We start from the raw sequence: 25,386 nt of genomic DNA, 5'->3' as shown, positions 1-25,386 counted from the left end.
AATTGCATCCCAGGCTCTCTTAGTGGCATCCATTACAGGTAACAAAGGGCCAAGATCCTTTCGAGTTCTATATAAAGCGTTGTGCAGGCTTTCCACAGAAGTAAGATAGAGTGCCTCTATTATGGATGCCGGGTTGTCAGCGTCAAACACTTTCCAACCGGCCGCGTGTGAGGCCTGGGAGGCAAGATAATAGAGTTCATAATTGGGAGAAGTCAGTCCCAGCTGACCGTGGGGAGCATTGAGAGTGGCTCTGGACAGAGTGGGTGTTTTGTTCCCCCAAATAAATTCAGATTGTGTTCGGTCTAAATCTTGCAAGGCTTTCTTGGGTATGTGGCAGGGGGTATTACTCAGTACATAAAGAAATTTAGGAAGAAAAATCATTTTGCATATATTTATTCTGCCTATTAGCGTGAGAGGGAGTTTGGTCCAGTGTGCAAGTGTTTCTTTAAATTTACGGAGTAAGGTGTGCAAATTATGCTGCAAAAATAATGTCGGATCTTTGTGCACCGTTATCCCTAGATACTTAAAATTGTCCGCCACCTTTAGGTTACAGTTTGCGGCCACCCCAGTTGGAAGCTGTCCATCAAGGGGAAATAGTATGGACTTGTCCCAATTAATTTGAAGGCCGGAGAATGTACCAAATTGTTTGACAATCCCAAGTACAGAGGTGAGCGATTCATGTGGGTCCGCTAAGTATAGGAGCGTATCATCTGCATACAATGAGACCTTCTCCTCAATTGTCTTGTAGAGGAATCCCCGTACCCCCCGAGATTGCCGAATTGCTATGGCCATAGGTTCAATTGCCAACGCAAATAGGAGCGGAGAGAGAGGGCACCCTTGGCGAGTACCTCTTGACAGGCGAAATGGTACGGAAGTAATGCCATTAACCCGGATGGATGCCTTGGGTTCACTGTACATCAGCCGAAGCCACTTTGTGAAGGAAGGGCCGAAACCCATTCTAGTTACTACCTCCCATAAGTAAGGCCACTCCACCGAGTCAAATGCCTTAGCCGTGTCCAATGAAACCACCAGCCTGGAACCCATATTTTCGTGTTTCAGTTGTAAATTAAGGAACAGTCTTCTCAGATTAAAGCTGGTTGATTTAGAAGGCATAAAGCCAGACTGATCAGGTTCCACCACTGTAGACACAACTTTGACAAGACGCTTAGCTAAAATTTTTGCAAGAATTTTAATTTCCATATTGAGTAATGAAATCGGCCTATAGGAGGAGCACAGTGTGAGGTCCTTCCCTAGTTTGGGGATAATATCAGCTGATTTAGTCCTAATTGATGACCTTTAAAAAGGTTTCTCATTACCAAGGTATCACACAAGAAGCCTCTCATGTTGGGCAAAAGCAAAGAGCAATCACAAGGCATTCATAACCTTATTGTTGCAAAACATACTGATGGCATTGGTTACAGATGTATTTCTAAGCTAATGGATGTTCTAGTGAGCACTATTGGGGACAGAATACGGAAGTGGAGAGAATGATATTTCACTTTAAACCTGCCATGACCAGGTGCTCCTCACAAGATTTATGACAGAGGAGTCAAAAGAATAAACAAAAGAGATGTCCAAGAGCCAAGGATCCCTCATGGAGAACCTCAGAAAGACATTTAATTAGCAGGTACAGTTGTTTCAAGAAAACAATAAGTAATGCACTCAACAGACATGGCCTCTATGCATGGTCACCTCACAAGACTCCACTGCTGAAGAAAAGGCATGTTAAAACTCATTTAAAGTTTGCTGCAAAACATTTGGACTAGCCAATGAAACCAGGATGCTGAAGATGAAACAAGGGTGGAGATTTCATCAAAACAATGATCCAAACAAAGGAAACGCTCAACTGGTGTCAGAGAAGGAAAATAAACCTTCTAGAATGGCCCAGTCAATCAATCACTTTAAGATCAGAGTTTATATAAAAAAGGGCCCCGGAACCGTCAAGATTTGAAGATTTTTATGGAAGAATGGGCAAAAATCACACCTGAGCAATGAATGCAACTAGTTTCTCCATACCGGAGGCATCTTGAAGCTGTCATTACCAACAAAGGCTTTTCTACTAAGTATTATATACATTTTAAAGGTGTGTTCAATGTGCCATTCCACATCATTTACGAACTTTCTTTTTTAGCTCTTTGTATGTGTGGATTACTTGAGTTGTTAACATCTAGATTACATTTCATGTCAATAGCCCCATTAAAAATATACGTACTGATAAAAATTGTGATGTGTTTGATACTTATTTTCACTGTTGTAGATAGAAACATTGTGCAACTGACACTTTTCATCAGCTGTTACAATACAAAATCGACACACCCCTCTTGAATAAAGAAGGAATAGAAGAAAGAGGGAAAGAGAGCAGAAAAGCTGAGCTGGGGGCAAGCTATCATCAAACAACATTACAAAGATACTACTGTTTCTTCCCTTCTAGTACTGCATGTGGAACTCAATCAACACAATACATTTGCCTCCAGCCAAGGTCCCAAATGGACTCAAATTTAGCAGGACATCCACGGGTTTGATATACAAGTTTCTGTTTAGGTAGGGAATAATTTATAACCTTTTTCCAAAGTCCAGCACAGGTGGTCCAGTGGATTTAGAGTGTAACCATATTGCCTTTTTGGCATAATAAAACTTGTTCTGCTGACTTTAAGAGGAAAATATATACACTATGACATATGCTTACTCAGTAAAAAGACACAAATACAATCTGAACTGGCAATATATATATATTATTTTTATTAGGTATCATTCTATTTGGGTCCTCTCCTATTTACTTACCAGTCTTTCATTCAAACTACTGCTGGGTTGCTGGGGTTAATAAGACCCTAGCAACAAGATAGCTGGTGAAATTACAAACTGGCTGCTTACAAGCTACTATTCAAATATTCTAAAATCAAAATTGCAAATTGCCTCAGAATATCACAGCCAACATCATTAGAAAAATTGTTAATTCAAAGTTGCACTACCCCCATAAGATATTTGAATGCGTACATTAAAGAGACACTGTCATGGGAAAACATGTTTTTTTCAAAACACATCAGTTAATAGTGCTGCTCCAGCAGACTTCTGCGCTGAAACCCAATTCTCAAAAGAGCAAACAGATTTTTATTTATATTAAATTATGAAATCTAACATGGGGCTAGACATATTGTCAGTTTCCCAGCTGCCTCAGTCATGTGACTTGTGCCTGTACTTTAGGATGGAACTACTTTCTGGCAGGCTGTTATTTCTCCCACTTAATGTAACTAAATCAGTCTCAGTGGGACTTGGCTTTTACTATTGAGTGTTGTTTTTAGATCTACCAGGGAGCTGTTATCTTTTGTTAGGGAGCTGCTTTCTGGTTACCTTCCCATTGTTCTTTTGTTAAGCTGCTGGGGGGGGGGGCGATATCACTCCAACTTGCAGTACAGCAGTAAAGAGAGACTGAAGTTTATCAGAGTACAAGTCACATGACTGGGGGCAGCTGAGAAACTGACAATATGTCTAGCCCCATGTCAGATTTCAAAATTGCATATATTGCTCTTTTTAAAAATGGATTTCAGTGCAGTAACTGATGCATTTTGGAAAAAAAAACAAAAACATGTTTTCTCTCCACAGGGTGCATACGCACTAATGCTCCCACGCCTCCATTTGGTGACTCAATGTCTCTCTCAAGAAAAGGCATAAGCATCACAGACTTACCTGGATGACAGAGTTCAGGTACATTTTAATGTTCAAGCGAAGCTTCTTCCAAAGCAAACTGCTAGAGGGATTTACCAATCTGTAAAACAAACAGAAAAACTAAGATGAGAGCTGAGAGCTTTCATGGACCTGCACAGAGACGAAGTGCTCACCTCTAGTGTAAAGGCTTTCATTCCCACACATTTTAACATGTTTATACACAGAACAACAAAATGGCAGACTTCCCTGAGGATTTTACTGGCAGATTCAAAGGCTTCTGAACCTGCACAACTTGAAAATAAAATAAATTTTACTGTGTTAGTTGGAACCTAAAGGTTTGACCACATTGGAATGCCAGAGTGTCTCCATTGTTAACATTTCTATGTTTAGGTAGAACAAAGCACAGGTAAAACCCCCAAAAACGTACTTAGTGCCCTTTGCAGGCTTCAGCTGAAGCTTCTTCTCTAATTGCACAAACAGGTCACGGATACAAAAGGACACCAAGGCGTTGAACACTAAGAAAGGAACAAATAAATATTAAAGGAGCTTTTAGGCAGTGTCTAACTAGTTAGCATTGTTTATTCTACTTCCAATAAGATGGTTAATAGCAAACTAGAAACAAACCCACTCCAAGCTTGCATTCATTCACTAAGCAAGCAGAAATATTCATTCCACAAAGTGTGTACAGCAACCAGACACTTGTAAAATATGCACTGTTTTTACACATATGTATAGACATATTATAACATAATACACAAGCTCAATGAATTTAGTAAGAGGTGTATTCTTTATCACTTATCTATTCGCCAATTACACTTAAACTTCAAAGTTAAGAAGTCTGTTGCTAATTATAACGTCTGCAACATAACTCTGCCTTATGGATGGGAAAGTGCCAAAATATTTAGAAATGCCCGTTGCAAATTGCACTCTTCTGCAGAAAGAGTTAAAGAACAATAGCTTGCAGAACACAGCAAGCCTCCAATAGAGTCAATGCATGATTAATAGTTTGACAGTTAAGCATTAGACTTAACATATCACCATTTCTGCAATATATTTATTATCAGACATGTAAAGAGTGCTCAAATTATTATTCTAAAAAATAACAGTATGCCAGTATTTTGCTTATGATATTTTGTACTGTAAAGTACCAACATGATATTTGACAGTCTGGCCTAGATATCCTACAGGTATGGGATCTCTTATCTGAAATACTTGGAACCTGGGATTTGGATCATCATGTCTGACAGACATCATTTAAATGTTAAATAAACCCAACAGAATTGTTTTACCACCCAGACGGATTCACGCAGCTTAGTTATCATCAAGTATAAGGTATGGTTTTATTTTTACAGGAAAACGTGAGAATTTCTAAAAGATAGGATAAATTGCTTAAAGGAGAATTCAACCCTGTATACAAAAACCACATACCCCCCCCCAAACCAGGTAGACCCCCCCACCCCAGGTAGACCCCCCTTCATCTTTACAAACTCAAATTAAATTTTTTTTATTTAAAAAATGGCTTGAATTTTACCCAGGACTTCTCCCATTGACTTCTACACGAACTATGCCTATGAATAAGTGCCTGTGGGTGCGAAACGCGTAAGGCGGAGCATCAATTGGTCTGTATGCCTATTTTTTAATATTTATGATAAATAAAGAGCAATCTTTTTAACTTTGAGTATTGACTGGAAATATATTTTTGAATTTTTGTTCTACACGAACTAGCCAGTTTTTAGATGCCAACTTTTTTTTACTTAATAAACACCAGACATTTGGTTTTTGATAATATAATTTGAATTTGTGCAAAAAAAATTTAGAATCTTAGCAAAAATTCATATTCGAACCTTCATAACTCACCCCCAACCCATCAAAAAACGACTTACCATAAAATAAAGGCTAGTAAATATGTTCAAGTATAGGTAAGGTACCACCTATTTATGCAGAAGAGTTTGATCTCCAACGCTTAGAAATTACATATTGTATCAAATATATAATATGAAAAAAGTACGACTAAGCTGGTAAACAGTATGGAAGGCAAGCCACACTGTGATTTGGCAGAGAATCCTTAAAGGTGGACAAGTTAATATATATAAATACATAAGGAGACCATTCAATACACTCTGATGCGTTATTCACTAAACCCTTCCAGCAGATGTAAGGGAATCCACTGAGATTAGAAAAAAAATTAAGATTAAAAGACAGTCTATTTTCTGTTACTATTAGCTAAGAGAGGAAACCTGTGAACCGGAAACCCTTTGAATGTTTAACAATGTGTATTCAGTTTGTGTTGTAAGTGCTCAACATTAAAGTGATACTGACACTAAAAAACGACTTTTTAAAATATGAAAGTATATTAAAAGTTACCTATAAGTCATGTTGTTTTTTGCCGAAAGGTTTGTTTTTAATAAGTAATTGTTAGTTGAAGTTTTTAAACCTGACTGTTTTGCCAACCTGACTGTCCCATCTCAGTCTGTCAGTTAAAGTTTCCAATTCTAATGGACTCCTGCTGCACAAATATGACAGCCACCTCATACAAGAACATGGGGCATCAGACAGGTAATGTAAAAGCATTGGGCAAATATCAAAATTGGAGTTACTGAGAGAAAGGACAACACTGCAGTGCTAGCTGCTGAAACTCGTGTTTTTATTCCACAACATGTTTCGGGCCCCAAGGCCCTTTATCAAGTGTCACACTTGATAAAGGGCCTTGGGGCCCGAAACATGTTGTGGAATAAAAACACGAGTTTCAGCAGCTTAGCACTGCAGTGTTGTCCTTTCTCTCAGTAACTCCAATTTTGATGTTTACTCCATGCACCTGAGGTGGGGGTGCACACTGAGATTGAGAGGATATTAACTTGGACTCCAGAGGCACAGTCAACCCAATAGTGTGGCATTGGGCAAATACTTTATGGCAAAGTTATAAGTAGCTTTCAAAGGCAATATTATGATCAATGTAAAAAAGAGTTTAATTTCTGGTGTCAGTATCTCTTTAAAGAATTTTCTGTCTACTATAAAAGAATAAAAGGTTACTTTTGTAGAAGTAATAGGACTTACCTGCACTGTCAACTACCTTGAACTTGCTGGGATCGTCACCTTCCTCACCCCTTGTGGTTGCTACAGCTGCTTTAAAGGCTTGGGCAATCTCATGGAATAGTCTGGGCCTTAGATCAGTCTGAAAAAGTAAAAAAATTCCCAGTTTAATTCTAAGCAAACATCGCAAGATCTGTTAATTTTCCATGGTCACTAAACAAGTAGATCTTTATCTATCTGGTCACCAGCACAGTGGGCCAATCGTGATGATCTGATCTCTGGTCCACTAGACCAATAATTGGATCATAATGGAAGCCATTAGAGACCTGTTGGTAGAGGAATGCATCAATGATCTAATGTGATCCTTGGAATTTCAAACTCGCAGTTAAGGAAAAATGTGCATAATTATCAGCAAAACTTTTTTCCGTAGTGTACAGGGATCAGAATGAATGTGGTGGATAACATTTATTTAACAAAATAATAGGTTGCAGATAACTAAACAAAGAAGGCAGTGTAGCATCACATAGTGCACATAAAAGTAAAGATAAACAAAGTTTGCTGTGAATATTTATGGCTCTACATTATTGTTCAACTGCATCGGAAAATAAAATCAGAGCAAAGCCTATTCCAAAGGAGAGATCACTGAGCATAATGTTATCAATGCAGGGCAGCTTCACTGTTTGCAGCACTAGCACCGAAGGCTACTACTAGAGATAGCTGAGGCTACATGCTTCTCTCTTATTCAGTATCAAAACACAGATTAGGCACATGTCTTTAAATAACTGGATTTAACCTGCCTTATTTGCCACCCAGTGCACTGTAGCCACAGAAGGATATGAAATATACATTATCATACATTAGTGTTGGCAGGCAGTTCTAGATCAGACTTAGAGCAGCCATGTTGTGTTTCTCTGAGTCCTGTGCATCTAATTATTTTTTCATTATATATCTTTACAGCCTATGACTTTTTAAGTTAGTATAAGTTACAGTTATGATTGAAAGACTACATGAGGGCTCAGAGATCACTCAACTGCTAAACAGAGTATTTCAATGTCTCGATTATTTATTATATGTGAAAAGAGGGTTGTAGGAACAATTTACATTTACACTCAAATGCACTGTTCTATTTCCCTGGTCTTAATAAATATTTTATTATACAGTAGCATTACACTTAATTGCATTTTGTTGATTTCTATGCTTATTACCCTTTATATATTAAGCATTGATATTTTATATCCTAAACAGTGCAGTTTAAAGCCCAAGAAGAGGAAATTTGATAACACACATTGTTTGCTTGTCAAGATAACAGATTATAATGGTTTATCCAACCTTACTTACCCTGGCTTCTGATTTCCACTTATCCACCATCTTCATGGTCACAATGATCTGCTCAAGTTTTTTCCTCTTCTGCTTTTGAGCCCCCTCTTTATTTTCATCTTCGTCAACATGATCCTCATCCCCATTCATTTCCTTCAAATAAAAAATTAGGAAACAAATAAAGAAGAATGTTGATTTTCACATGAGCATTTAGGCCTTACCCCAGCTCTCAAATGTTAAACTGATATGTTTCATTGGTCTACACAAATGAGGAACCAATTAGTAATACAACAAAAGACGCACGGACACGCAAGAGGAGATTCAAAAGAGACTAGAACATGTAAAGATGAACAAAGGTCTGGGACCGGTTGGTATTCATTCTAGGGTACTAAACGAGCTTAGTTCTATGATTGTCAAACCTCTTTACATAATCTTTCAGGATTCACGGAGTTCTGACATGGTGCTGAGAGACTAGCAAATTGCTAATGTGGTGCCGGTATTCAAAAAGGGATCCCCTTCTCAGCCTCAAAACTATAGGCCTTTTAGTTGACATCAGTGGTAGAAAAGCTATTTGAAGGGGTATTAAGGCATAAGATACTTGGCTTCATTGCAAACCATAATACAGGTATGGGATCAGTTATCCGAAAACCCAGATAAGCTCTGAATTACGATTAAGGCCATCTCCCATAGACTCCAAATTTTTTGAAATGTCCTTTTTCCTCTGTAATAATAAAACCGTACCTTGTACTCGATCCAAACTAACAAAATCAGCCTATTGGGTTTATTTAATGTTTACATGATTTACTAGTGGACTTAAGGTATGAAGAGTAAAACAACGTAAAGATCGACTATCCGGAAAACTCCCAAGCATTCTTGATAACAGTTTCCATACCTGTACCAGGTATTTGCGCCAGCATGGTTTTAGGAGTAACCGATCATGCCAGACATTCGATTGCCTTTAATGAGGAGGGGAGAAGGAAACTCTGTGATGGCAGTGGATGTAATCTACTTGGACTTTGCTAAAGCTTTTGCTGCAGTACCACACTGAAGGTTAATTGTTAAATTAAGGAATATTGGACTGGAACATAGTATTTGAACCTGGATAGAGAACTGGCTGAAGCATAGATTACAAAGAGTGGTAGTAAATGGAATAAATTCTAATTGGGCCAGTGTTGAACCGCAGGGGTCTGTACTTGGTCCTTTGCTTTCAACTTGTTAATGACCTGGAGGTGGGCATTGAAAGCAACATTTCTATTTTTCCTGATGATACTAAATTGCAGATTGATTTGACTAAATTGGAAAATGAGGTTCAATGTTGATAAATGCAATGTTATGCACTTTGGCAGAAATAATATAACTGCAAGTTATATACTAAATGGCAGTGTGTTGGGAGTTTCCTTAATTGAGAAGGATCTAGGGTTTTTGATAATAGCAAGTTGTCTTATTCCAGGTAGTGTCATTATGTGGAACCCCAAGTGATTGTATATATATCTCCGTGAAACCCTAGGCCGGTGCTCCTATCAGAAAAAAACTGCACCTGCACGCGGTTCTTCTAGCGAGCACCACCGAGTGATCCTCTTCCGGCTTCTTCTTTCTTTAAATTTCGCAGGGCAGACGCATGCACAGTAGAACGTAATAGCCGTCTTTTTAGTTTAAGTTTGGCTTATTCGCTCTACTGCGAATGAGCAGCTGCCAGAAGAAAGAAGAAGCTCGTTCAGTGGTGCTCACTGGAAGAACCCCGGGCCGGTGCAGTTTTCTGCTGAGAGCAGCACCGGCCCGAGGATTTAGGTAAGTATATAAAATCACTTGGGTGTGCCTAACAACCCCAAGTGGAAGAAGACTTTCCTTCTCCTTTAAGATGGGCTTGGAGGCTTTTTTGGACAAGCGTAATATTTGTTTTTTTTTTTTTTCAACCCAACTCAACTATGTAAACCTCTGGTGTAAAATATGCTGTGGTATTATTACCTTTCTACCTGCGTACCTTTTACCTGGACTATTGTTCTGGGTTGCAAGTGCTACTTGCATGAAAACTTAAAGGGTGAATATACTATGCAAGTGTCTAAAAAGGTGAGGAGGTTCCATAGTGTTAAAGCACTGATTATTTTTAATGATGCATGACTGCGTATGGACTGGCACAGCACCAGGTACTGAAGAATGAAAAAAATGTTCTTCCTAAAACAGTGTTTAAAAATAAAATCCTTTTCATTTGCCACTTTAATTGACAGCAAAATAGTTCATTCTTCATTCACATTTTAAAGTGAAACTTCACAATACACAATGTGTATTTTTAAAGTTAATTATAAATGCAAGTGCAACTGAAGGCAGTATTTGTTTATATACACCTTTTTGTTCTATAGAACTAATACTTAAAGGGGACCTGTCACCCAGACATAAAAAACTCTATAACAAAAGTCCTTTTCAAATTAAACATGAAATCCAAATTGTTTTTTGTTTATTGACGTGTTCATAGCTGTTGTAAACTCATTTAAAAATCTCAGCTGTCAATCAAATATTGCCTGCCTGCAAGCAATTACTTTCCATTCAGCACTTCCTAGATGTCACTGCTCTGCCCACATACACCCAGTTCTTAATTGTGTAGCCAGGGCATGGGGATGGACATCAGGTCCCCCCATTCTGGTGCGCAAACAAGATTCTGAGATGATGCAAGGCTTGCCCTGATAACAGTGTCCCCAAAATGGCTCCTGCCTGCTTTGCTATAATTATGAGTTCCCAGACCGATGGAAACAAGACTCAAATAATTTATACAGTGTAATTTAAGTTAACTTTTCTTGCCTAACATGATAACATAGGATTTGGAATCATTTTGGGTGATGGGTCCCCTTTAAATCAATGTAAACCTAGCCATAGACATGAATATTTTAGCCTTGTATCTGTCGAATGATTGGAAGTCGCAATCTTCTGACCTACCACTAATCATTCAGATTAAATAAAGTAGTAAAAGAACAAATCAGACTATATTCTGCCTGTGACAGCAATCATACGAAAGTTATGGCCGACAATAGTAATGACAGTCACCCATTGATATCGTTAGATAGGCAATAATTGAAGAGAAACTATCCTTAGCCGACAGAAATCTTTTAACCTGTCTGATCGGTCCATGGTACGAAAAATGTCAGGACGATCCACACACGTTCCGAAAATCGTACAAAACTTTAATTCGTATTATCTTTGCGCCTCTGGCTAGCTTAACAGTCAGGTCTCCTCTAGCTGTTAGGTCAGCTGTAACCTGCTAGCTTGCAACATTGTTTCAGAAGTCAGAGCCAGGAGTACAGATAATGTAAACATTTATAATGCTTAGATACTTCTTTTAATAGCAGTTACATTTACAAAATAACTTTAAAACCATTGAAAATGTAAATATATATCAAACTTGATTTTCATTATGTTTTCCTTCACTGTTTATAACTGTTAAAAAAAAGTTTTAAAAGTTATTTATCAATATAATTGCTATTGAAAGCCAGTTATCTGGATATTTACATTCTCTGTACTTGTGGCTTGGACTGTGGAATCAATACAGTAAGTCAACTGATTACAAGATCTGAAAGAGTACTGACTCGTTACATTGGTTTAATAGTCAGACCCAGAGGGGGAAAAAAAGGAACCGACAAACACTGCTTTCAATTGCATCCACAATTACTAATAACTTACAGCAGTGATCCCTATCCAGTAGCTCTTAACATGTTGCTCTTCAAACCCTTGGATGTTGTTTTCAGTGTCCTCAAAGCAGGTGCTTATTTTTGAATTCCAGGCTTGGAAGAAAGTTTTAATTGCATAAAAGCAAAGTATAGCGCCAGGCAGAGAGTCCTCTAGGTTGCCAGTTCACATAGAGGCTACCAAATAGCCACAGCCCTTATTTGGCCCCCAAAGGGACTTTTTCATGCTTGTGTTGCTCCCCAACTCTTTTTACATTTGAATGTGGCTCACGGGTAAAAAAGGTTGGGAGCCCTGACTTACAGTAAAAATGTTTAAATCAATGTACATTGGAAATTGGCCTAGAATTACATTTCCTTTAATTTTACAAAAATGGATAAAAATCACTTCTTTGGTGGTGGATCCCTTTAAATTTCTATCAAAAGCTATCTCCATGTTTGCTTTTGGAGTAGGAGAACAAATAGACAGTTGACCACCACCTTCTACACCTTTAAATAAAGATGATTTTTTAGGCCAATGCATTGATGTACAACATAAAGTTGAGCAGAGAGAGATGCAAACAGTTCATATACAGTTGAGATACACATAGGCAGCTAGCAGTATTTCCAGGTTTCAGTAAACACTGTGTATGACCTAAATATTAAGTCAGCTTGCTTTTCTTATGCTTTACTGAAGGATGCGTATCTCTCCCTCTCTTACCTCCAGGTGGTCAGGCAGCTGATGAGCACCACTCTCTTCATCTGAGCTGTCAGAGTCGTCAAAATTGAGCAATTTTCGGTCATTGTCCTCCAGAAATCTATAGAACTCAGGATCTTTGTCCTTAAGGCGGGACAGCTGGTCCTTGTGTTCAGAAGCTTTACCTTTTTTATTTTTTCCTTTCCTTAATAAAGAAGAGGAAGAAAATTAATAATGAATGGATATTTCTTTGCCTATACAGGGATAACGTAAGGGGAATGCTTTCTCGACGTAATTCTGTGCTTTCATCCCTCTAAGAAGCCTAACAGGGCAAGCCAGCACGTCAAACTACTCATATACTGGATCAATAAAAGTTAAAGCAACTCAAGTTATCCTATAGGGTTATGCAGTTTTTATCTATGGAAACAAAAGACAATGAATCTGATACAAAAATAGCAAGCTAGTTGTGGCTGGCAATAATTACCATTGAAGATGTTTCGGATCCTAGTGAAATTAGTGGTGTTACGTATTGACAGCACTTCTTTTATAGTTTTCATTTATAACACAAGATTTCTGATAAATGAAAAATGCATTTTGGTATCAAATGAGATTTTAGAGAGACCTGTGGCCAGGGCCGCCATTAGAAATCACGGGGCCCCGTACAACAAAATTTTTGGGGCCCCCTGGGCCCCGCCCACACTGACGACCAAGCTCCGCCCCATATCCCGCCCACATCGCAGTTAAAAGACCACACAGACATCAGCGCTAAAAAAGTAACCCCCCCCCCACACAAGTTGTAAAAAGCTATTGATGGTCAGGGCCCCCTTATAAAAAAAATTGGGGCCCCAAAAAAAAAAAATTAAAATTTTTTTTTTTTTTAAAAACATTGGTGGCAGGGGCCCCCTGTTAAAAAAAACTTGGGGCCCCAACAAAAAAAAATGTAAAAAAAACTAAAAAATAAACAAACATTGGTGGCAGGGGCCCCCTTCTAAGTTAAAAACAAATTGGGGCCCCAAAAAAAAATTTGAAAAAAAATTAATTTTTTTTGAAAAAAAAAAAAACATTGGCGGCAGGGGCCCCCTTATAAGTTAAAAACAAATTGGGGCCCCAAAAAAAAATTTGAAAAAAAATTAATTTTTTTTTGAAAAAAAAAACAAAAACATTGGCGGCAGGGGCCCCCTTATAAGTTAAAAACAAATTGGGGCCCCAAAAAAAAAATTTTTTTTAAAAAAAAAAAATGGTGGCAGGGGCCCCCTTACAAGTTAAAAACAAATTGGGGCCCCAAAAAAAATTTAAAAAAAAAATAATTTTTTTTTGAAAAAAAAAAAAAAACTGGTGGCAGGGGCCCCCTTACAAGTTAAAAAAATTTGGGGCCACCAAAAAGAAAATTAATTTTTTTTTTAAAAAAAAAAACCCAAAAAAAAAACAATGGTGGCAAGGGGCCCCTTACGAGTTAAAAAAAAATTGGGGCCCCAAAAACAAAAGTTTTAAAAAAAAGATTGGTGGCAGGGGCCTATAGAATATTAAAATAATACATTGGTGGCCAGGGGATTAAAAAAAAAAAAACACAAACTGGTGTTCAGTAGAATTGAACTCATGGCTTCAGTACTTCAACTTCGCCTCCTTTCGTGACTTCGGGTCTTTTCACCGCTTCAGGACTTCGGCTTCGGCTGTTTTCGTGACTTCGGGTCTTTGCGCTGCTTCAGGACTTCGGCTTCGGCTGTTTTCGTGACTTCGGGTCTTTTCGGCGCTTCGTGACTTCGGGACTTCGGCTTTTTCCGTGACTTCGGGTCTTTTCGTCGCATCGGCTTCGGCTTTTCGGCACTTCCGCATTCGGCACTGAAGAGGCAAGACGTACGGCTCGGGCGCTCGTAAGGGGGGCCCGGATCTTCAAAAAAATGCAGCGCTGCCGGGCCCCCTGGATGTCTTGCTGGGTTGTGGGAGGGCGGGGTCGAGTGTGAGTTGGGTTGTACCTGACTCGCACATCAATACCTCTATCCTAAGGCATCGAGGAGGGGCAGGCAATATATGATTGACAGCTGAGACTTTTAAACATCTACTCCAATCTGAACATCTACTCCAATCTGAACAATCTACTCTATCACTGGGGGTTAAATAATAATCGTACTCCCATTCCAGGAAAAGCAAGGTGGAATCAGTTAAAAGCACCATTAAAAAAAATAGGAGAAAGGAAAAAAAAATGTAAGTCTCTGTTTACAGGAAAGGGCCATTTAAAACTTACTACAATAGTGGTATTTCTCAGAAAGCCATCAGAGAAAGTTTTCAGGCCGGGGGCGTCTCATTTATTCTGTATGCAGTAAGAGCGTCCTGGCATCAAAGATTCTGCTTTTCCCCCCACCCTCCCTTATCATCTGAATAAAAAGCAGTTCACAGCCTTCCTCCCCCACCATGTGTACCCCAATGTAAAAGATGCTGAAATCCTCACTGAAATAAATGTGCTCCCATGCAGAATTCCTAGCAGACTGTTTGCAGCTCACAGCCTCACCGAAACAAACGCTTCCCCCTCCCTCCCGCTGCATCTGTGCTCCCCCACACTCTGTGCCTGCGTCCCTGTCTTACTTGCAGCAGCGTCCTGAATCAATGCAAAGTTGATAATGCCTGACAGGGAAGAGCCAGCTACTTTCTTAAAAGTAAATTAACCAATGGGAAAAGCGAATGCAAAATAGGCAATAGGATGTGGGCATACACAGAAGATTTTGAAGATGCTACTGCCAATGCAAGTTTCAATGCACCGATACACTACACACTGTGCAAAAAGGGGTCTTGGTGCCTTCGGGGAGATTAAGTCGCCTGGTGACTAATCACCTCTTCTTCTGGGCGACAATCTCCCCAATCTACCTTCCCCTACCTTCCCGCCGGCTATAATGAGAAATCGCCAGCGGGATGGCACTCGCGGCGCTTCGTTTTCCGAAGTTGCCTTGCAAGGAAACTTCTGGCGACTTCGGAAAACGAAGCGCCATGAGTGCCATCCCGCTGGCGATTTCTCATTATAGCCGGTGGAAAGGTAGGGGAAGGCTGATCGGGGAGATTGTCACCCAGAAGAAGAGGCAATTAGTCACCAGACGACTAAATCTCCCCGTGTGCCCTTAAGGTGGCCATAGACACACAGATCCTATTGTACGAATCAAAGATTCGTACAATTTTCGGATCGTGTGTGGCGTGTGCCGACATCTTTCGTCCAGCGGAGATCAGTCGTTTGGTCGATCGGTCAGGTTTGATTTTGACACGACCGATCCCGTCGGAACCCAGGGCACATCGTAATCGGATCGTTCGCCATACGGTATAGCCATGTTTGTTAATGGCATATCGGGGAAAGATCCGCTCGTTTGGCAACTATGGCCACCTTTACCCTAACTCCTGCCCTAGAAAGAAATTCTAACTTCACAGGAAATGTTCATGAAAATGAACCAGATTTTTTAAAAGACATGCTTTACAAATGTACTTTAAATGACCTAATCTGATCTGATAACTACATTTATGTGAAGTTGAACAACCCCTTTAAACACTTACTTTTCCTCATTTTTACTCTTCAGAGGTTTCTTCTGTTTCACTTGTTTTGCTGTTTCCTCTTTATCCAGATATCCCTCACCGATTTCCTCGGCAGAGTCCCCATCTCCCTCTGAGTCAAAAGCTGAAGTTAGAAATTCTTCTACATTGAGGTCAGCTAATTTCCTAAATGGAAACAAATATTATGCAAATATTTTTACATAATTTTGGAACATGGATGCTGATGCCTGGGTTTTAATAATTTACAAAAAAATGTATCTTTCTACAATAAACTGTCTTTTCTACAACTTTGGAAAATCAACAAAATGGACAGGACTTTTGAGAGACTAACCAGCTGTGAATCACATCTAAGCACACAATACTTTGTACCTCTCAATGTGTATCTCCCTGTCTGCCCCTAACTCTACAGCTGTTCAGCTTGCAACTAGTAACCAGCCTGCTGTTTTGTTCATTCTACATCTATTTATCAACTTCAAAAATTTCTATGTTTTTCTCATGTTTCTGTATGTAGAAATTTAAACTGAAATATAATCTGAAATATTAGTCAGACTTCCCACTGACTTGTCCATTTTGATTCGATATATTATAGAAATTATTATAGTGTGTTTGTAGAAGTTGAGTTGAACAGCGAACCTATGACACTTCAGTGGATGTCAAGTAAATGTATTATGTTTATTACATATTTATAAAAAAAATGTATATTAAAACAGTCAAGAGTAAAAATCTAGTTCTGTACTATTTTTACATCTGATTCCCTTTTCACACTTAGAACCTCCAGTGATTATAATGACTTACCGGATAGCCAGGGCCGGTGCTCCTGTTAGCAGAAACTCCACCGGTGGGATACTTCTGAGGGAGTACCACAGAGCAATCAGTCTTCCTCCGCTTCTTTCTTCATTCTCCAATGTCTCTAGGTTGATGCATGCACAATAGGGTGAAAAAGCCTGATTTTTTTGCTTTTCACCCTAATGTGCACGTGCACCTGACACAAATAAAGAAGAAGCAGGAAGAGGATTGCTCCATGGTACTTGGTTAGAATTAAGGTTGCCACCGGGGTCGTATCTACCATGAGAACCTTGTCCCAGTTGGCAGTTCGCCACAAGTTACAAGGGGAGGCAAAAAGCTGCTCTGAGAACTTTAAACGTGTGGTTCAGCTTTAAGGTAACTTTTAGTAAGTTATGGAATGGCCAATTCAAAGCAACTTTTCAATTGGTCTTTATTATTTTTTTTTTATCATTTCTGAATGATTTGCCTTCTTCTTCTGTCTCTTTGCAGCTTTCAAATGGGCGTTGCTGACCCCCTTCTAAAAAAACAAATGCTCTGTGAGGCTACAAATATATTGTTATTACCCCTCTTTTTATTCAGGCCCTCTCCTATTCATATTCTAGTCTCTTATTCAAATCAGTGCATGATTGCTAGGTTAATTTGGACCCCAGCAACCAGACTGCTGAAATTGCAAACTGTAGAGCTGCTGAATAAAATTAAAGGGTGGTTCGCCTTTACAGTAAGTTTTAGTATGTTATAGAATGGACAATTCTAAGCAACTTTTCAGTTGGTTTTCATTACTTATTTTTTTATGATTTTTAATTATTTCCCTTTTTTCTTCTGACTCTTTCCATCTTTCAAATGGGGGTCACTGACCCCATCTAAAAATCAAATGCTCTGTAAGGCTACACATTCATTGCTATTGCTACTTTTTATTACTAATCTTTCTATTGAGGCCTCTCCTATTCATATTCCAGTCTCATATTCAAATCAGCAGTCTGGTTGCTAGGGTCCAAATGACCCTAGCAACCAGACTGCTGATATTGCAAACTGGAGAGCTGCTGAATACAAAGCTAAATAACTTAAAAACCACAAATAATAAAATATGAAAACCCATATACAAATTCATACAATATCAGTCTCTACGTCATACTAAAAGTTATCGCAAAGGAGACCAACCCCTTGAAGGGATGAATTTCCAGTTGTTAAACCAGAAATTCTGCTTTTCTACTGCAGAGACCGCAATTGCGTTCTCTGTGTAAGGGTCAGGGCACACAGGCTGATTCAGGGAGATTAGTCGCCCGGCGACAAATCACCTCTTCTTCAGGGTGACTAATCTTCCCCAACTGCCTCCCCGCTGGCTAAAATGTAAATCGCCAGCGGGAGGGCACTCGGAGCATTCGTTTTCTGAAGTTGCCCTGAAGTTGTCTCACAGGGAAATTTCGGGCAACTTCGGAAAACGAATTGCTTCGAGTGCCATCCTGCCGGGGGTTTAAATTTTAGCCGAAGGGAAGGCAGTTTGGGGAGATTAATCGTCGGGTGCCTAATCTCCCCGAGTCTGCCCTGACCCTTAGAGATGTGGCCCCCCTGGGTCCCAGGGTGGCTTTAGCGCTAGGATCATCTCTGGTTGCCACTTTTTTCTTACCCAATACTGGTCTTCAGAATGGGGGCTGGGCTGTTATGTGTGGGAGCAGGCCCAGACTGGCAATCTGTGGGTTCTGGCAAATGCCAGAGGGGCTGCTATAAGGTCCCATAGAAAGTCAGTATTTAGTGGGCTGGTGGGGCCTGTTTGGGCTTCTATATGGGCTGACTGGGCCTCTGTGTACCTGAAATGCCAGGGCCTATTTTAATTCTCAGTCCAGACCTGTGTGGGAGTGGGAAAACAGGTAGGTTTTGTGGAAAAAAGGTGAATGGGCCAGAAAAATGTGAGTAGCCAGGGCTGCGGTTAGAAGGGGAGGTTGGCAGAGAAACAATGAAGGCTCTTTTGGGCATTTCTATTTTATCAGCAAGTACATTGCCGGTGAGTTTATAAGAATGGTGCTGGCTCTAGCTCGTGATTTTACCCCCCCCCCCCATATATCCTAATGGTAATATGATAGAATGGGCTAAAACTAAATAATTCCTGGAGTGGATCATTATGATTGACAACCCAACACAGAACCCAGTCTAGATGCTGATGTGTGGCAGATAGGGAAGAGAAATGCTGTCACCAAGCACAGCCATAAGTGATAGAAAAGCAAGTAATAGAAATAATGTCCTAGTCCTTATTTAACACGGAATGTTAGTATCCTACTGGCTGGTTTGCTTTTGAAAGACTTGTAAATAAACAGGTTAAGTAAAGGTATGCTTCCCATTCACCTGTTGTGGGCAACACAGTCTCGATAATGTCTCCATACAAATAAGTTTTCATAGAAACAACAATGTTCACTAAACTCGTATCCCCAGAACTGAGACAGTACATCATGAAGTGAATCATCTGTGACAGTGTGAATAGCAGCAATAGCCAACCCTAATATTTAACACTGGAAGATGTTCACTCTCGTTCTCCTTCCGCCTCCTACGCCACAATTCACTTAAACCCCTCCGCTATCTGCCCAGCTCTTACCTCTTGCCAGGGGCCGCCATGCTGCGCTTTCCTACCCACGTGCTTAGCGCTTCCTCTCCCACAATGCCACGCGGCTTCCAGACAAGTTTTGTGGTTGTAGAATGGGCGGCTAATGAAAATGTGAGAGTGCCGCAGTTCTATAGTTTAGTATAATTTGTCCCATAATGTAGATCAGGAAATGTAATAAATAGGTTCGTTTTGGACTGTAATCAGATTATCAAACAAACGTAAAATAAAGCAACGCAATTTCGTGTGTGTGTGAAAATAAAACAGGTGCGGGAGGGCGCATAACAGATACGCGGCAGTATTAGAAACATCATCACAGGAAGTTCATATTCTGAGTCTGACTACAGTACAGGGTTGGCGGGTTTCCAGTCAAATTGGGCTACTAACTAATGTCCCAGTCCGACACTGCAGCTTTGCTAGAAATGTAGCACCTTATTTTATTTATTTTATCATCATTTTGAGACAATTCCAAATGGTGTTATTTTTATGGTTTTTAAAATAATTCCTTCCAACACTGCCCCCTTTAACCTGAAATGTAAAGTGCTTTTCCATCGATACCCATAACTATTGACCAGACTTATTTTGAGAGTAGATTTTTATGTTACTGCTGTCTTTCTATACAGGCCCTCTCCTATTCATTTTCCAGTCTCTTGGAAAGTGCCACTCCAGGTGGTAGTTTACATTACAAACTTAAGTTGTGAGTAAGAAAAATGTGAAATAGATAATAATAATAATAAATCCGGAAAGAATAAGAAACAAAGTTGTATTATAACAACCCTTCACACTGTACACTTTAACCATCCATTCGTTTGTATTCCTCCCACTTTGGGATATTTTATATTAGTTGTTGGGATTACTTCCAGTCACTAGATGGTGCTGTGAGACATGGTATTTGCTTGAGACTGTTCAAGAGAAAGTTTCCCTCCGTTCCACTCTCATACCTCCCAACTGTCCCTTTTTTAGAGGGACAGTCCCTCTTTTGACAGCTCAACCCGCAGTCCCTCATTTGTACTGGAAAGTCCCTCTTTTCTCTGCACTGAACAGCCAGAAAAAGAAACAAAGTTTCTCACTTAATTGGCTTTTAGCAGAGAGCCCAGAACAGCTAACAGGTGCAAATAAGATACTATATAACAATTTTGAGGCACAAAAACACAGTTTAGATAAGAAGAAATATTTTCAAACTTTCATAACCTGCCAAATTTTGTAAAACAAACATGGTAATTAGGGGGAGTGGCCACAGAAAGGGGTGTGGTCTTTTTGTCCCTCTTTTTCTTCCAAAATGTTGGGAGGTATGCACTCTGGAAGGAATGGGAATGTCCTAGGTCGGGAGCCCCTATGTGGACTGGCAATCAAAACTTGTCTCCAAACCATGAATTAAAAAATAAACAAGGAGGAAGTTAAGAGTTATCACCCCAGGGGTACCTCTGCAGTCAGGGATCAATTGTATAGGGTACTAGAGCTAGGAAGGTCCTGTGTCGCAGAAAGGGAAGCCATAATGCAAGTTTTATCCTGTGCCAGAAATCTGTGAAACTTTTGCAAGGGCTTGCCCTGCAGACACAAGTCTCGTGTGCCAGTGTGGTTCTTTTCTATCCAGAAATCTGTGAGTCATTAACCACTTGATCTGAGGAAGAGAATCAGGAAGGTAGGCAGCAGGAGTGGGCCAAGTGCCCTGTGAATCTAAAGGTGGCCATACACAGGCCGATAAAAGCTGCAGACGGACCGAGTCGGCAGCTTATTGGCCCGTGTATGTGGCCCTCCGACAGGCTTCCCCGAACAATATCTGGCCAAAAGTCGGGCAGATGTCGATTGGAAGGGACTAGTAAAAAAAATTGATGCGGTCCCGCGATCCGGCCGCCATCGTTAGGATCCGATATTGCCCACCTCAAGGTGGTTATATCAGGGAGAGGTCCTCTCGTTTGGCGACATTGCCAAACGAGCTTATCTCTCCGTGTATGGCCACTTTTAGTCTGTTATTTATATAGGAAACTGTGTGAACTACTAAGATCTGGAGAGACTGTGTGTAAAGTTGTTACTGAGTTCATCTGCAAGACCATATGGACCTTCAGTTTATTCCGGGCCCCCTGTGTCTGCTGTATAGGTATTTATGCTACTACGTAAGCAAAATTGTGTTTGTATTGACACACTGGGCTCAACTGTGGCTGTAATTACACTGGATTTCTGGGGGGGGAGCATATTGAATTGTGTCCCAAAACCACACTTTGCACAGTGCGCTTGCAGAGTTGTCAACTCTCCTGAATATTTCGGGAGTTACCGGTGATGTCACACTCACAGAAACCCCCCACCCTTGAGTTCCCACAATCCTCCTGGCATGGCAGCTGTCTATATTGATAGCTTTGCGTCTGGTAAATAAATGTGCTTTATGTTGTGCTCTGACATATTTAAATGGGTGTCAGAGATTAGAGAGAGTTTTCAACTCATTATTCCTCTGCGGCACCCAGAGGCCTCGCGGTCCTAGTCTTCCCCCCACGCGAGCGCAGTGCAGGAACAATGTGTTTCTAATGCGGCTGGGTGTCATGCCTCCCCTAACATTTTGCTGCCCTAGGCCCGGGCCTTTGTGGCCTTGCCACAAATCGGGTCCTGATAGTTTGTATTGCACATAAAATGTTCTGCATCTGCTTATGTTTAGTAAGTTGGTCTTTCATTTGTTTTCAATAGCAACTATTACATTGTGAAATAGTGACCCCTGGTGGTCAGTTTGTTGTGGGAAATGCTAGAATGCTTTACCAGGCAACTAAGATAAATTCGCATTAGGGATGAGCGACATATTTCACATCGGTTTGCAGAGAAAATTGCCATTGACTATAATGGATAGTAAAAAAAAAAATGTTATGTGGTTTGACAGCAATTCACTTCAATGCGTTTCGTGACTTTTTTTGCTGTTTCACTAATTCTTGGCGAAGCAAAATAGGTCAGATTCACCCATCACTAATTTCCATACGTTGTTTTGCTTTGTTGATAAATAATTTTTTTGAGAATTCATGTTTCACCCCTGCATTGCCGTTTGAAGTAAATCAAGCTAGTGTGAATTTGTAGTACCCAGTGTTTGTAGATTATTATTGTAACTGTTATCTTAGATTTCAGTCGGTATTTGTATGCAATTTGTATGTTTGATTCATACCTTCCACTGTACAGTGCTGCAGAATATGTTAGTGCTTTATTAATATGTCTTAATAAAAACATGTTAATGTTAGTTAAAAAGGAAAAGTTTTTTATAGGATTTTAAAGCTGTTTGGGGGAAAAAAATATTTTTGAATGTCCCCCACCTAATAGTAAAATTCCATAGGTAATCAGGGAATTGGATTTAGAAACCTCACTTCCCCACCCCTTTTCTGACATTTTTCCAAGAAGTTTCCAAATAAAGGAAACTCCTTAAATCGCTGACAGCTGGTGAGGGAGAAGTTTGTTTGAAGCACCAGGATGTTTCCAATAGGGATGCACCGAATCCACTATTTTGGATTCGGCTGAACCCCAGAATCCTTCGTGAAAGATTCGGCCAAATACAGAACCGAATACGAACCCTAATTTTCATATGCAAATTAGGGGTGGGAAGGGGAACTTTTTTTTACTTCCTTGTTTTCTGACAAAAAGTCACGTGATTTCCCTCCCTGCCCCTAATTTGCATATGCAAATTAGGATTCGGATTTAGTTCGGCCTGGCAGAAGGATTCGGCCGAATCATGCTGCAAAAGGCCGAACCAAATCCTGGATTCGGTGCATCCCTAGTTTCCAAGATGGCAAAGACCACACCCTCGGTTTTCTTCATGGTCCCTGGTTAGTGCTGGGGTTTACAATATAATCACAGACAAGTTCCTTTTTTACATGCTTTTGACAAGAAATAACACTATAGAGGCTTTCAAGTGCATTTGAGAATTGTTGGCAGATTAAAAATGTTGCACTATCATCATGTATTGAATGGACAAATGATTGTTTATTAATCAAATAAGCACACCAGCAAATATTATTTTATCCCCTTTCAGTATGTGAAAATGTATATATGTGGTTTAACTATTCCTGTGCCTATGTTAGATTTAGCAGACTGGTATGTAGGCATTATGTGCATGCATACTTTTATATGCAGAGTAATTTTCGCTGCACAGATTATATATATAATATATATATTTTAAGCAGCAATTATTACGTTGTAATTATGCTAATTCTATCTAACACCATGCACAATGTGTTTTCTTTTGTGTAAATGTGTTTATGTGAGCATTTATTCTACTTATTAGTGGAATAAACATATGCTACATGTGGGGGCCCATTTACTTAGCTCGAGTGAAGGAATAGAGGAAAAAAAACTTTTGGCTACTTCAACCACAGAATGGGCTACTTCGACCTTCGACTATGACTTCTAATCGAACGATTCGAACTAAAAATCTTTTGACTATTCGACCATTCGATAGTCAAAGTACTGTGTCTTTAAAAAAAACTTCGACCCCCTAGTTCGCCACCTTAAAGCTACCGAAGTCAATGTTAGCCTATGGGGAAGGTCCCCACAGGCTTAGCTATCTTTTTTGGTCGAACAAAAATCGTTCGATCGATGGATTAAAATCCTTTGAATCGATTCGATTCGAAGGATTTAATCATTCTATCGAACGATTATTGCTAAATCCTTCGACTTCGATATTCGAAGTCGAAGGATTTAACTTCGACAGTCGAATATCGAGGGTTAATTAACCCTCGATATTCAACCTTAAGTAAATTTGCCCCGTGGTGTTATACACATCTCAGGGGGGAATTCTCAAAAGAAGAAGACTTTGGATATGAATTGGAGTTCAATGTTCTTTTATCAGAAAATCATTAAATCCCTATTGTCTTGCCCATTTTTTTTTATATCAAAAAGCTGGAGTAAAACAATTTCCCTTTCTATCTAACTTCCATCTTACTGTATTTGATATTATTATGGAATTGGAATTAATAAATTGTACTCCAGATTTGTTCAGAGAAACTTAGTTATTCAAAAACATTAAAGGAGAACTCGACCCCCAAACCCCCAGCCCCAGAACCTGCTATAAAAATGCAAAGTAGGGCAGTGGAGTTCAAAGGTACCATCTCCTGTCACTTCTTCGGCATGGCATCTGCAGAAGCATGCACAGATGGAGCTAGCCCCGGATCAGTTTCAACTGTGCAGGCTCTGTTTATTCTGAATGAGGTGCAGAGTGCTGTCAGAAAGTGGCAGTGAACCCTAAATGAGCACGAAGGGGCCCACTTTTGTGCTCGTAGTGCTCTTGCTCTGCTTTCCCCAGTCTTTGTATGTGACCACTTATTTTACTTTTACCTGTGTGATTGATTTGGCCTGCTGATATACTAACTGCAGCTAAAATGCAACTATAACATAATAATAATAAGACAGAAGGGATGCACACAATATTGAACTTTCCACAAAAAGATTTCACTACACACCAAACCAAATCTGAACACTAATTTGCAATGTTGCCAGGGGATTCTATGTCCCACCAGGGACCACCACCTTAAAGGAAAAGCAAAGCGTAATGTGAGTGTTACAGACTTTCCAAGATGGGGAACCCCCTGTGACAAGTTCGAAGTCCTGGATCATTGCTGCTATTGACAAGCTGAAACTTTAGGCTGGTGGAATAAGTTCAGTATATAAAACATGGCATTTTTAGCCATATTAATTTTTAGGGTTTAGTTCTTCTTTAAGGCCCCCCACACCAACCTTACAGAGTCCCCCACCCCTATCACTAACCCCTTCTACATCCGCTCAGCACCATGTCGTACTTCCGATAAACAAACCACCCTGATTCCCAGGCAGGCAGTGGAGTCCACAAGTGCTGGAGCCCAAAAGATTTTCTTCTACTGTCCTGTATTCCTGTTTGCCCAGTCCAACTAGTTTTCATATTCAAACACAATAGAAAAAAATTTAACAACTGTGAACAAAATGTCAATATAATGTCAATAATGTCAGAGCTTTAATGTCAATTTCTTATACTTTAAAATATAACATTTTTGAAAACCTATTCAGAAACAATTGGAATGGGCACTGTTTAGCGATGTTACAAATCTAACACAATTAACGAAAACAGACAAAAACTTAATAGGGAAATTGGCGGCAGCGGCCCGAAAAACAATACTACAGCATTGGCT

At 39.8% G+C, this 25,386-nt stretch overlaps 1 protein-coding gene across 1 annotated transcript in view; it reads right to left on the bottom strand.

Moving 5' to 3' along the window:
- The window catches only part of noc2l.S (NOC2-like nucleolar associated transcriptional repressor S homeolog), a 70,269-nt gene extending 50,752 nt beyond the window's left edge, over positions 1–19,517 (bottom strand). The window contains exons 1-7 of the mRNA XM_018227831.2: positions 19,256–19,517; positions 15,889–16,050; positions 12,382–12,562; positions 8,032–8,163; positions 6,718–6,835; positions 4,091–4,178; positions 3,685–3,763 (exon numbers count right to left, since the gene is read on the bottom strand). Coding sequence (XP_018083320.1) covers positions 3,685–3,763; positions 4,091–4,178; positions 6,718–6,835; positions 8,032–8,163; positions 12,382–12,562; positions 15,889–16,050; positions 19,256–19,275 — 780 coding nt within the window. The 5' untranslated portion in view covers positions 19,276–19,517. The remainder of the gene's footprint in view (positions 1–3,684; positions 3,764–4,090; positions 4,179–6,717; positions 6,836–8,031; positions 8,164–12,381; positions 12,563–15,888; positions 16,051–19,255) is intronic.
- Positions 19,518–25,386: the final 5,869 nt, after the last annotated feature.

Source organism: Xenopus laevis, chromosome 7S, assembly GCF_017654675.1.
Source record: "Xenopus laevis strain J_2021 chromosome 7S, Xenopus_laevis_v10.1, whole genome shotgun sequence".
In the NCBI taxonomy this organism is placed as follows: domain Eukaryota; kingdom Metazoa; phylum Chordata; class Amphibia; order Anura; family Pipidae; genus Xenopus; species Xenopus laevis.
Note: the sequence above shows the minus strand (reverse complement) of the source record. Positions and strands in the feature narration are given on the sequence as shown.